The following is a 15156-nucleotide window of genomic DNA, read 5'->3' on the forward strand; positions in this document are numbered from 1 at the left end:
GTTTAAATGAATCCCAAAGTAAAAATCGAGTAGGAAAATATTTGTCCACGAGCTTTCATGTCAAGAATGGCACGAAACAAGGTGATGCATTGTCTCCATTATTATTCAATTTTGTTCTAGAATACACTATAAAGAAAATCAAAGATAGCAACCAGGGCCTAGAGCTGAATGGCACTCATCAGGTTAGGCTGATGGTTTAAATCTGATAGAAGATTATATGAGGACAATATAAAGAAATGCAGAGGAAACTAAATACATGGAAGTTCGCCGTCATCACAATACTGTAAATTATGGGTACGTTAAAATGTTAAGTAATACTTTCGACAAAGTGGATACTTTCAAATATCTAGGATTAACATTGACAGTCCAAAACCATATCCACGAAAAAATTAAATGTGGACTAAAAGCATGGAATTCGAGTTATTATTCAGTCCAAAATCTTCGTCTTCGTGAATCCTGTCGAAGTATTTAACTCTTAAAATATATAAAGCGAATTATCCCTATTGTACTATACGGTTGCGAAACATAGTCGTTTACTTTAAAAGGAAAACCGAGACTGAAAGTATTTGAAAATAAAATTCTAAGGCAAATATTCGGATTCAACACGGAGAAGAATGGGGAATGGCGGAAACTTTATAACAAGGAATTGCATAATTAAACGGTTTATCTAACATTGTTTGGGTCATTAAGTTCAGGAGGTTCACGTGGGCAGGTCACGTAGCCAGAATTGAAGAAAGTAGAAACGCTTTCAAAGTTTTAGCTGGAAGTCCAATCGGAAAACGAATATTAGGGAGACTTTGGCGCAGATGAGAGAACAATATTAAGGCAGATCTCGCAGAAATAGGAGTACAAAATAGAAACTGGATCCAGTTGGATAAGGACAGAAGTCAATGAAGAGCTTTTGTGAGTGCGGCATTGAGCCTCCGAGTTCCACAGGCGATAGAGTGAGTGAGTTATATTTAAGCCAATTTACAATGTGTGTTAAAATATGACAACCAAGTTGTATATTTCTGCCTAGTGAAATTTTAAAATTGACTAATTCTTTAAAATAAAACTCAAATTATATCGCTCTGGAATATATGCGATTGTTCACTGTTTGATTTTTATGTTTATTTTTAAAGAGCCGCTTGACTTTTAAAAAAAAAAAAAAAAAAAAAAAAAACATCTTATCCTTCGTTGGCAATCATCTTATACTTCATTACATGCTAAACTATTATTATTATTACTGTATTATTTTATTGGCTGATAGGTGTTTGTAACACTGAAATTTATTATCATTAAAAGGGTTGTAACAAAAACTACTACTATATACATACATAAGTGATACAACGAGCAAATGTTGCTATTAAATTCAATATAGTGTATTTATTGTTATTACATTATAATTTTTTAAGATCATTGAACTTCATAACGAATTTGGAACATCGGGTGAGCGATTAAGGTGTTATGTTTTGCCGTTTCACAGCTCCACTCGTCACATTTATATGGTATAACTTTAAATTTTCGTGAGTTAGTGACTTTCTTTCTCAGAGTGGCTGAGATAAAGACAAAAGGAAAATTAACATCCTTAATAGTGACAGAGATAAAGATAAAAAGGAAAATTAATATGTGTGCTTTAGCTCTCTCTAAAACCTTTTGCTTTTCTCAAGATAAGGGTTGCTAACCCATGAAAATTTAAAGTTTTAGCATTTACATATGACAAGAAGAGTTGTAAAACAGTAAGCTACAGTGATTATTATATCAAGATTAGATGAATATTTTTACTGCATCTTATTTAAGTTGTTCATTCATTATTGTATTTAAAAGTTTCAGACACAGTCTTAGTAACACAAATATATGTATTAAACTGGTACACTTGTTACCGACATGAAAAAAATAACAAAAATTGTCATTAGACTGGCAATTGTTTCAATTACGAAAACAATTTTTGCAGTTTAACATTCAGTTAAATCATATTGTATATCATTTCAAGAAGAATGTTTTAATATTAATTTAAAACAAGTGTTGTGGTCAAGTTCAAAGTAACTGAATAAAATTAAGTAATTAATCTGTATCAATAATCAAATGTTTCTAAGCTAAATTGAAATAATTCTCAATATAAGATTAGATTAGATATGAATAGAAAAAGTAACATATAAAATGTATTTTTCTATAATGAGTAGCACAAATACTAAAACTTGCAGATATAGAACAAGATAATTGTTTACTTTTTATTTATCTACTTCCAATACCATTTAAATAATCGATACATGTACGAAATGTTAAATAACTTACTGGATAAATTTTCCTGTGTCAATGAAACTCATGATGATAGCCTTCAACCTCATCACATTTCTAAGGAAGACCTGACGCTTAAACTTCACTTCTGTCTGCATATACTTCTCTTCTTTCGGATTTAACGTTCTAACACTCGCTCTAATCTGAAATATAACAATTGCATTATATTTATTTTTGAATCAAAAGTTAACTAGGATAAGTTATCGTGCAATATTTTAGAATTGTACAAAGTACATCCAGAAAGTAAGTTCTGTTTGCAATTAATGTCGCAATTCTGCTGCCATCTTAAAAGTGAGCATGCGCATTGAGTAGTTGGATCCATCTGCAAGCCAAAGACGTCACTGCAAGCCAAAGAGTAGACAGAAATGCAGACATTTCGTCATGAGTTGCGATATTGTTCACGGAAATCGAAACATTTGTCGCGCATGAAACACGCTCTGCCATATGATTTTTGAATGTACAGATTGTACCCGAGGTTGAAATTCACCAGCGAACTGGTGAAGTATATGATGAACAGATCACGAGTGTCTTAATGGTGCGACAGTTTAACGAAGCACAAAATAGTCAATGATGATGATGAACGCTTGCGGACTTTGCCTGAGAAATATTTTCCCATCAACCGAATACCCAAGACCTCATCCCGTCTGATTTTCACCTCTTCTTGCTCGCCAGAGTTTTGGGGATGATGATGCGGTCAAACAAACTGTTACCATTAAATTATCACAAGCAGAATGTTCTTCGACACGGGATACAAAATGCAAGTCCCGTTGTCATGCGTCTCAACAAGAATGGCAAATTATGTTGAAACATAGTAAACATGGTTCAAGACCTGTACTTCAGTGCACTTTAGTGTGTTTCATTCCGTTACTTGCTTTTTCCTAATTGAGCAACGGAACTTACTTTCTGCATGACCCATGTATAACTCCATCAATTTTACGTACGAATAAATAATACAAGGGGCGTCCAATACGTTATCTACCTAGACACGAAGGAATGCAGATAGGCTCACCCGGTTCTTCGATGTAGTCCCCATGGAGGTCTATGTACCATCGCTACTATGTGGGCAGGAAGAAATCCCAGAGAAAAAGTAGTCTTTGTCATGGCCTGCAAACCACTGGGAAACAGCTTGTTGGACCTCATTGTCCGAAGAAAAACGTTGTCTCCACAAGTGTTTCTAGGAAGTAGTCACTAAGGGCCATGTTCGGATTGTAGGAAGGATGATTGTAGTGAGAAACTTGAAGACCGATCGGTGTTCCAACTTCTGCAAATCCATTTGTTCGCAGCGTCACACAAACATTTGATACACGGTGTACCATACACACTCCGCTCATGGCCATTCTGTTGCTTGGACTGACCTCAAAATGCACAGCGGGGTTCCCCACAGTGGCCTTGGCGTGCGTGTTAGGTGTCATTATGCTCCGCCCCTCACTTCCTGTCTAGGTAAATAACTTATTGGAAGCTTCTCGTACATCTGCTGCCTTTTTAAATCAATTTTAGGAAAACCTAATATAGGCCTAAAATTTGGTTTATTTACTCATGCATACACTTGCTCCTTCAAGTTTCATAATATTGAGACTTTCTGAAACGTTCACCTAATATTATATCTTGTTATCACTTTTATTTACTTGATATTTTCTTGCTAGATCATCATGTTCGAACACAATAGATAAATACTACTCATGCTGTAAATTACGTTTATATTTATGTGTACATTTTTATTTTTTCTTCTTTTATGATACACTACTATGAAATCTCCTTATGAACTCATTACATATAATATGTTTTACTAATTTCCATATAATAAACAAAGATTTATTTTCGTACACTACACCATTTAAATTGCAACTAATGTACTCTAAAGAGAGTGGAAGAAAAAAATGAAATCTTTGAGTTTTACGTCTCACGCTTATACCGGTGAGGCTAAAGAAGAAGAAGAGAGAGTGGAAGAATAACGATATATATATATATATATATATATATATAGATAGATAGATAGATAGATAGATAGATAGAGGTATCAGTAAATAATTGTGGTTCAATGTTCACTTCTGAAATATGTTAACAAATTTTACACAAACATTAAAAACAATAGCGACTTACTGGATTCCACAACACTGTCATTTCCAACAGAATTTGTGGACAATTTCCTTTGGCACGGCCCATCAGCTTCTTATCTTTTAAAGCGTACCACTTCTTCTCACCATTTCGTATTTTTAAGAGAGGAATGGCAACTTTTCCTAAAAATTCTACTTTATGGTCCCTATCTTCGTCATACACTGTTACTTCTAAAATCGAATTAATATCCTTTACGTTACTGGAAAGAAAAAACATATTCATGTGTAATAATAATAAATAATAAATAAGAAATTGTAACTCATTTCATTATACATCAATGCACAGTAGTTTTAATTGTCAAACTTGGTCAGAAGTCAAAAACGTGACTTAATCTTCATAAAACTCAGTACATGAAATATTCTGAAATAGCTGATTTCAAATTTGATATTATATATATTTGATATATATACCCGCGGTCTCTAATTTTGAATTTCATATCATTTTGAAAAAAATAAAATGGCGAATCCAAACTGGTGGTAAAAAAAAAATCGATTCATGGAAAGTTGGTATTGTGGAGTTTCCGGGTACGATAGATAAATACATATATCGATTGTTATTGCATTATATTTATGAACGCGTGGTAAACAACTTGAGTTATTTTATTTCACTTTGCGACAACAAGAAAGTACAACGTACTTAAGAACGAAATTATGCATAACAGTAGAACAATTTGGATAAATCAAAATGGAGCATAAGCAGCTACTTTTTGTTTTACATTAATGAAGAATAATTTAAAAGTCAGGAAAAAATGTTTGGGAGTGGAATCTCGTGGGTCTTTTGACTTCTGCACATTTTAATTCTTGTGATTTAAGCTGATTTTTTTTTAATATATTGCAAACGATATTCCAAATACTCCAATAATTTAATAACAATTAACTTTTATTTACATAGTTGAAATTTACTTACTTTCAGTCGTTGACTATCTGTGAAAAATTAAAATAGCTACGAACACAAAAAAATGGATACCAGTCTAAGTATTCAGGGCCTTAAAAGTCTTCAAATTAAAACTTCGATATAGGGAGTTCTGGTCATGTTTTTGACAATCTAGCACCGTGCAGCGCCAAGTAATAAATTTGAGACTAAAACAAATCTATTAAAACAGATTATTCCACATGTTAAACTTTGAATTTTTAATGAAAACACTACGAATTACTCAGAATTCTCGATGCCAACAACAACAGCATGATTCAGTTTCATGTCGTGTACGCATCTATTTTTCTATTTTCTTATCCTATCAGCCGTGGCAGATGAAATTAATAATTCCTCCTTCATGTTAATAATAAGATTGAACTGAAGCGCATTCTTGATCTCATTTTGCATTCGTTTTACTTAAGCCTTAGAAGTAAAAGATAAAATTAAAACTTTGTTTTTTTTTTTTTTGTTCTATTTTATTTTATTTTTTATGCTCTTCCAAAATGTTATGGAGAAGAATAAGAATATACAGTATTATTATGAATGACTTAGTATTTGAAGAACTCGCACAAGTGGTACATGTGATATGCTAATAAAATTGTGCTTTTAATTTTATAGAAAACTTTTCCAAAATTTTGTACAAATATTTATAAATGCATGGTATGAACGCTATTAGTTGTGACCAGATATCAATAGTCCAATGCATAGCTAACTTTTCGCATGTTAGCATTGAAGTCGTCAATGGATGCTGTAACGCACTTCTTCATTTCTTGTCTCCTTGAGGGAGAGACGACGAACAAACTTTATTCCTGACGCCATAGTAAAAAAGTTTGCAGAACGAGAAGGCAAGGAAAGCAATTATTGACCATCCTCAATTATACGACCGAGAAATTGCTGCGTTAAACATTAGTTCTAAAATGCTCTATTCTTCCGGTGGAAATGATTAAAGTTCCGTCCTGTATTAGCAATTAGGGAAGCAGCCATTCCACGAGTATATCGAGGTATGTAATTCCCGTAATAGAACTTTGCGAACAAAATACCTTCTTTCTGTTACTTGTTGCTGTCTTGTAAAATCTACCACCAAGCAAATATATTCGAAACACTAAACATCAGTGGCAATAAAAATACATAAATAAAAATAAAAATAACACAATTTTTTTACAGCTTCTCTAATAATATATCGTCTTATGCATGTTATATATTTCATATCCTGCCCACAGAACGATACAGAAACACCAACAGTAATTTATAATAACCCTGTATATCAAAATAATACCTGAATAAATAAGAAAGAAAAAATTAATTGGCTAATTTTACAACTTTTACTTTTCCTTAGTTAATTGAAGAAAATACTGTAGTATACTGTAGTTCATTACTTTAATAGCATTATTACATACTACTTCATAATTTAAAATAGTTCCCCGTAGACGCTCATGTGATTCGGATCACACTTAAGCCGTGGGTCCACGTCTCAAGTAGCCTTGCTGCTTAATGGGATGCTAAACTCAAATTCATCCATCCATAATTAAAAACAGCATTTTAAGTGGTAAAATCTTAAAATCCTCAGATTAACTATCAGAAACAATATTCATCCGCATCTTCCAATATTTAGAGCAATCACAATTTCAGAAAAGTAATCTTGAAAGAAAAAATAAAAACAGAACCATGATATAGTCCACTAATATATTACCTAACACACACGTAACAGGAGCCTTTGATTTTGAAATGCCTACCCTCTGAAACACTGCATCTATATTATACATATAACACTACATATATTGTATAACAGCAATGTGTATAGATAATAATAATTCATTGACATGGTGTGCTCATCTTTAGCACAGCATCACACATCGTAATATAATTATAACTAAACCCTAAATTGCGTTGTAAATAAATTCTAATGGAAACTAGATTCATGTGATAATTGAAACACAAAATAATACGTCGACATCATGCTCTCCTTCAGTGTGACATTATTCTTCAGCAAAACAGAGTTGCATACAACTTATATTGCAGAAGTGTGATCTTTTGCTGAAAACGGAACACTACATCAATTTATTTGTTTCACTTTTAATGTAATTGCAGCGAAAACCTAGTTTTCATTTCAATTTAATGTAAGTTAAAGTTCTGTGAAAGAGACTGTATCCAAACGAGAAAATTTGATATCAAAACATGGAAGAAACATGACAAAAGAATGATCACAACAAAAGTCGTAGATGGTTAAAAACGCTAAAACCACAAAGTTGACAGAAAATTGATTTTGATAACCCTAATAATATAATAATGTTTACTTTGTTTCACACAACTGTCTAGTTTACAGATTATTAGCACAATTTATAATTTTTTTTTATTTTTCTGCGTTATTTCAATTTTATTTTTTAAAGAAATAAAATAAATAATTTAGATTAAGCTGCTTTTTAACCAGAATAAATTTTGTCTTAGTTATGTTACAGGAAACAAACTTCTTATTCTCATATAAGTGTGTGTTAAAAAAAAAAAAAGTAACTTACAAAGTAAATATTTTTTGCCAACTGGGAGACAACGTCTTGTATTCTGTCTGCGTCTGAAGGCGAGCGTTGACTAATTCTAGCACACAGAATGGATCCGATTTGCCTCCCAAATCAGCTGCTGCAAGGCCTTGTGCTCTGTACACTTTCACCGTTAAGTGTCCAACATCCCTCAAATTGTGCAACGTTCTCAATAACGACTGAAACAAATAAACGAAAAGCCATTCAAATGTATTAAAATTTACTATGATACATTTTTATTTGAATAAAGAAACAGATGAATTAGAACTACACTGTGACAGTAGATCATTAACTTCGATTCCTTAAACTAAGTGTTTTAGAAGTTTTCCGAAGTACCACAAAGCAAATACTGGACTTCGGTAATTAAATGAAGAAAGTCTTTCTTTCTGACTTCCTTTCTATCATCAATGTATACTTACTCGATTATGAACATTCACCCATACATTTGAAAAGGTTGAAGTTATAAAACGAGAAACAAAAATTTATAATATAAAAATGTACATTAAAAGTACAAAAATAGAAATTATATTAGAATTAGGCATGAAGACTTAATTGGTTCGAAATGAAATGATCAAAATTTAGGAAGACATTCTATTAATAATAATAATAATAATAATAATAATAATAATAATAATAATAATAATAATAATAATAATAATAATAATAATAATAATAATAATAATAATAATAATAATAATAATAATAATTAACTAACACAAGACCCTTGCTTATCGTTGCTCGTAAGTAAAGAAAGACAAAGGAATAGTTTTACTTGAAAACATTTCAATATGTTATAACAGGTGGGATTACAATTCACATATCGTATACTGATAAGCAGCAAGTCACGTAGGAATTCATTCACGTTAACTTCATTTGCATATACACAAATAGTTCAAATATAATATAAGACTTTCAAACTAAATGTAGATATCTGAATTTTTGTTAAACAGTTAGGTCATGTGCAGAATGGAGTGAAAAGAGTTACGTACGAAGTACTACAGGTGATCTTTCATAGAAAATGGGGTTATAAATTAGGATTATTGAAATAATAATTGGACACCACGGCGTGAAGAACCTAAGACAAATTAGTTTATTACTTCTGTCTGTTGATTTTTTCTCATTCTTTTATGGATAAAAGACTAATTGCTATTGATTTTTACACACAAGACAGATGTTTCGTTTAATAAAATTTTGGCTAACCCTAACTGTTGGATTTACGTGTTCAATAATTTGTTAAGTTTTTAAAGATTTGTAAATCTAATTAAGTTAATCCATAGGATTAGTGTTAACATTGTTGAAATACCCACTTTTCTCAACAATATATTAAACAATATTTTAACAGTAATTTAAATTTAACAACCTTGATGAAAACGACGGTAAACGCAGGGGACTCTCGATTCAGCTTTTCTATACTCATTTTTCCAGGATAGTTTGCGGCCGGTGACGTCACCTGGAGGTATCGCGGTATTTTCAAGAGAACACGTAAAATACTGCATAAACAATTACGCTAGTGTTTCAAGATGGGCAAGACCCATCTTAATTGTGCAGTAGCTCATTGTAATAACAGAGGATGTAATACAAATGAAATAATATTCCATCGATTCCCTAAAAATGATGAAGAAGATGGATTTCCCGCTGTACGCGAAAGGATACTTTTAATGTGGATAACACACGAATATGTTTGGCTCACTTTTCACCACAGGATTATCAAAGGGATTTTGAAAAATGAGCTTCTATGTTTGCCTTAAAAGAAGTGTTTAAGATCTAACGCTATTCCCTCATTATTGATACCAAACTGGCATGGGTAAAAAATAAACCAGACACTAGTCAAGTTGAAATACAGGTGTGTAACAATAATTTGTTTTACTTTTATTGGCATTTGTTTCTGAGGGCCTCAAACTTAAGGAGTTTATGTACGCAAAGCGAAGTGCAAGGGGGTCCCAACGAGAATAAAAATGTATACTCTCATATATTCTTTAGTTTAAATGATATTCTTAAGTTTTGTTAAGTATCTGAACCATTATTCTGGCAAAAGTGCAGTTTGAGCAGAACATTCATAGGAAACTATTACGAACTTAACTTAACCTAAACTTGTCTAACCGAATCGTATCTGTTACATACAAATCACATTGATTTTATTCCCCCTCCAATGCCACATTCTGTGACAAAATCATCTGTTCTTCTCAACGTGCGCTCTTACCGTTATTCTTATAATTGAAGGACTGACCGTGAGATTGGGCTAAGCCGCAAAAACTAAATTCCGAGTAATCGAAGGGTAAAGTGTAGGACAAATAACTGCAAATTTCCCCCTGTGAGGATGATTCTTTTATTATTTATGTTTAGTACTATAGATACCTGTGTAAGTTGTAATCTATAATACATAATGTAAAATTTGTTGTATTAAGAGTAATAAACGAATATTAGTAAGTAAAGGAATTATTTTTGAGTGACGATATCTGACAGTTTGGTTAATACACACTAAATACAATAGGTTAGGTTAGATTTCTAACCTAACGTATCCAAATTAGGTTAGGGTAGATTAGATTTGTAACGTAACCTAACCCCTTCTAACCTAACCTAATTTGTTATTACATACCCGGAATCTCTGAATATTTTGAATTATGTATTTTACTACCTGAAATGTTCTCATGGAGAAGTTGGTTGGTTGAGAAGAAGTTAGCCGTCAAACATTGTTACAATGATTTTTATTTATATGAATAGAAATTGCTCCCTCTTCCCCTTAGATTTCAGAAGCATTGGAACACGTTTCCCCTTAAGTTTAATGAGGAGTTTATATACCGAGCTTCATCTTTCTAACTTGATAAGCTCGTGAGATGATATATTTTAGGCGCAAATTTTGGACCCCTTCTACCCCCTTAGGATTTACCCTTTAATCAAAGTAATGTAATAAAAATCTTAGTTAGGCCAGGTCAACTCATGTACTAAAAATTATAAAAATCTGCCCGAAGGTCTACGAAAAGTTAGCGAGCCAATTCATTTTTATTTGTATAGATAACTAATCATTATTGAGGGTATTGATTTATTTATTAAATAATATTGTCTCATGCGTGAGTAGAGAACTCATTCGTTGCATTTGGAAAGACAGGGTAGTTCATAATTATGTTGTTTTGAATCCAGTTTTACGAGTAAAGCGCGAAGTGTAACAAGCAGGCATCTGAAAAAAATCTTCACAGATACCTCCACATGACGTCATGGACAGGGAGCCAATCAGAACGCTAATCGCGAACTGGGTCTATCTGTTATTTTATATATCTTGGGTAAACGCTTCTACTGCAATAAAACTAGGACTTTTTTTTTAAAAAATGTAAACGCCTTTTAAACTAATTAAGTTGATTGTAATTAAATAAATGAAAATATATCTCCTAAACTATTATAAGACCGAAAAATATACTTCCTTGATTATCATAAGCATGATATGCCATACGTGCTTGTTTGAAGTTTAACGTCCTTGTTTAACACTGAACTTATATGAAACATGTGCCTACAATTAACATGGAAATCCGAACCGAATCACAGTCTCTGCCTAGCAGAACAGTAGGATCATGTGTGTTAACTAGTTAGGTACTTGCGACTGTTGCGAGCTATAATTCCGAATAAAGGCAATCTTCCGCCTCCTTAAAAAAGATCTAAAATCACAAGAATTTTTTATTACAAAGATAGAGAATGACTCAAGCTGCCTTTTGTTCCATGTAAACTTGGGAATTTAAAAGAAACAACGGAAGGTTCTGATATCCATGTCTCCCCTCGCCGTAGCCATTATCTGAATGTGTCTTGGTTTTAATGTTTTTGCTACTAGCTAATACTAATTCCGTAAATTCATACATCAGCTAGATGACCTGATAATGATTGAGAATTTAAAAATCAAAGGAAAAAGAAATTCTCACCTTAGGTGCTTTCATACATAAAAATAGGAAAAAATCAATAGCAAAACCCTAACGCATCGTCTGGTACCTCCAGATATATATATATATATATATATATATATATTATATATATATATATATATATATATATATATATATACTCTTAAATAATAAAAAAAGGATATGTAACTGTTTTTTTTAACATTTTCTACATATAGTTTAGTTATTTCACTACGCAAGAACAGCCAGCTTTTTCCATCATACCTTTCACCCAGTTTTCTTGCTTTTTTATTTTATTTTATTTACGACTATGTCTGGCAGTCGTAGACGAAATACCAGGTTTCTGGGAGCATCTAAAGTATAATTTCTATTCTCATTTAAGTTGTTTACGCCGCTCGAAATTAGGTACGAAAAATAAGTGCAAAGGTGTTTCAATAAATTAGTCGCACTGTCTATTTTATTCATATTGACGCATGTTACATATGAAGTGTTCCCTTCTAGTCAGACAGAACTATCTATATGCTTCTTAAAGAAAGCAAATCGAAGACTTCTAAGTTTGCCTCCATATTGTGAGCATATAACCCCTCAGTATTTTACATCTTATGAGAAGCGATCGTGTCGAATCTAGTATTTTTAAATACCATAATTTCATATTCAAATATTACAATAGTTGTTCAAAGAATTTACTCTAATATTTTTACAGAGTTGATCAAAACATTCTTACATTATCTATGAAAATTGGAAGAAATAACCAATTGTATACAGGACCAATTCCTTTGTAGGCGCGTATTACATGTAAAGAGTGGGAAAAAAATTCGAGTGAATCAATAATCAAACCCAGGACTACGGCTTATTGTGCCAACGCGTTAACAACTATGTTATCCGGTCGGTTGCCTGAAAAGCACAATTCCATCACTCTCGACGTCGGTATTCAGCCACTCCGACTACACAGACTGTTAACTCTTAGTAGACACTGGATTATCCAAATGCAATAGAAATGAACAATTCAGTCCTTGTAGTCTCAGCAAAGACTTCAAGACTGATGAAATGAAGGGCTGGCCCTACGCAATTTGCCCCCCCCCCTCCCCTGCAATATCATCATTTGCTGTCCCCTTTCTCCAGAAAGAACAAATCTGAAAAGTCACGATTTTAAATATGCTACCCCATCATGAACGAAGGGTAGAGAATGAGTACTCACACTAAGAAAGGCCTAAACACTACAAATATAATCTCCTTGTGTCTGTTTTTCTCTTTAAATAATAATATATTATGTAAGTGAAAGATAAAACAAACATACTTGCAAAGGAAAGATGGTAATCTTTTTTATAGAATTAAATATCGAGCTTCAATCTTAATACAGCAGTTTACAATCTTAGTGCAACTAACTTTTTGTCTTTATTTCTTGATTTTCCTTCTGCATCAGCTAAAAATAAAAAAAATAAATAAAACACCTTCAGTAATAAGGCACTTGTTTGTGTCAAAGACTAGTTTTCATATCAAAACTGTGATAACTAAATGAAACGGCTGTTTGCTACTGTTCGAGAATTGAGTTCTTGTATTTGATAACAATCAAGCAATTCATGCCGGGATTTGTTTGACCATTTGCTTTAGCATTGTCCATGTAACAAACTAATGCGACCTAAACATGATTTATGAATGTAGTATTCAAATAGCTCAGCTTAGTAAATATCACTCCCATCATCATGAAGTATGGTTCCAACAAGAAATATTTATTTTAAATAATATAGTTTTGACAGATTTTGCCGCCCCGTGTAAATGCACATGTTGTACATTTGGTAGAGCCGGGCCTGATGAAATCTGTACTGTTTACGCAGACTGGGTAACGTGATGGATAACGCACCGCCACGGTAAGCTGGAGACCAGGGTCAGATTCTCGCTTCAGACGTGAATTTTCTTAGTATAATATTTCAGTAGTGGTTAAGAATAGTTCGCTCTAGTTGTGAACACTTCATACAAGGAAAATTACTAGAAAGGGAAACGCTTCAGCCAACGAAAACTTGTACCTTAAAAGTTCGTAAACTATATTGAAACTCACGTATCGGTTTTCGATGAGTTCTTTCTCCTTTGGATTTTCTTCGTACGTTGTGAGATCTGAAATTGTCTCCGAAGACGTCGTTCCACTAATGGTTAATAAAAGAAAGATGGAGCCCGCTCCCTCCTCCAATTCTTGCCAGATGCGATGAGTCTTCTCACGCTCGAGTTTTGTAAGATCTATTGTGCATCTGCCAAAACAAAAGTTACATTTTAATATATAAATATACCAATAAAAGTTCTGGGCAAACACAATTTTCTAAGTAATAATAATAATATGTGATCTTTTCAGCTGAAGAATTCTACCAGATTAGAAACCACCACAAATATTTGAGCTTTATTTCTCAAGTAACTCATGTAGTCTGAACAAAGTTGCAAACAAATTTGTGTTTCAAGTTAGCTAAAAATCACTCACAAATACTGAAAAACATTTATCGAGTTACATGCGGGCATTTACCAGGTCATTTGTCAATATGATAGTTCTTAATTGGAATGACTAAGAGGAATATAGGAACTAGAATAATAGAAGATATGTAAGACGCCAAAGTTCAGGATTCTGCCGTTTTTGGCTTATCAAAACATACAGAAACAGCCAACTTAAAGGAAATAAAAGATATTTAAAAGAAAATGTCATTACCAGTACAGAGAAATGTTATCGAGTCATATAACAATAAAACAAAACATTAAATTTGGATGAACAAAACCTCGACAAGAACTGAGATTTAATTATAATTTGCTTTATTCAAAAACAGTTGGTCCCTGCACAACAAAACCAGAAATCCTTGGTGATTTCAAATTCTATAAGAAATACAGTTTTCAGATTTGTATAAGTTGATTCAGGGTTAAAGTAAAAATGAAAAACGAGAAGAAAAAAGCTAGTGAAAAAGTAAAACGTTTCATATTGTATGAAATGAGTGTTAATAGAACATTGTCGATTCGTATTCTTTGTTGTGAGTTAGTATGTGTAATGATCAATAAAATTTTGGTAAATTATTTGTGATTTTAGTGCTTTGTGTGGAAAAAGGACTAAGTTGAATAAAAGAGTGAAACTGGAGCTCTTCAATAGTGACTAGCCCTCAAAGACAACAGGAATAGCTGCTGAAATTATACTAGGAATATAAACATCCCTTTAGGATTCCCAGGGCACATTATACATGAGTGTTGGTTAATCTTAACAAAATGTGCCAGATGATATATATGTTAAACGCAGCCATGTGTCAACAGCCGTCCCCCAGCCCCTTGAGCCATTTCATCCGGCCTGCCTCACCCCTTATTAAAAATATACTTCTTACATAATCTTAAACTGGATTGAAAATATTTCCTGGATAACTGAGTCTACCTTGGAAAATATCATTCGCGTTGGAACGTCCAGTGTACTACGGAAC

General features: G+C 32.7%; 1 protein-coding gene across 5 annotated transcripts in view; it reads right to left on the reverse strand.

Annotated features, from left to right (window-relative positions):
• Nucleotides 1-15156, reverse strand: part of Mctp (multiple C2 domain and transmembrane region protein) — a 955910-nt gene that overhangs the window by 30605 nt on the left and 910149 nt on the right. For all 5 annotated transcript variants that reach the window (XR_014129216.1, XM_081746500.1, XM_081746491.1 and 2 more), the window contains 4 exons: nt 13776-13962; nt 7818-8014; nt 4378-4591; nt 2275-2420 (listed from right to left, as the gene is read on the reverse strand). Coding sequence is in view for 4 of the 5 variants with exons in the window: in XM_081746500.1 (XP_081602626.1) it covers nt 2275-2420; nt 4378-4591; nt 7818-8014; nt 13776-13962 (744 nt within the window). In the remaining variant the exon portion in view is untranslated. The remainder of the gene's footprint in view (nt 1-2274; nt 2421-4377; nt 4592-7817; nt 8015-13775; nt 13963-15156) is intronic.

The sequence above is a fragment of the Thermobia domestica genome, chromosome 2 (genome assembly GCF_964235325.1).
Source record: "Thermobia domestica chromosome 2, izTheDome1.hap1.1, whole genome shotgun sequence".
Lineage (NCBI taxonomy): Eukaryota > Metazoa > Arthropoda > Insecta > Zygentoma > Lepismatidae > Thermobia > Thermobia domestica.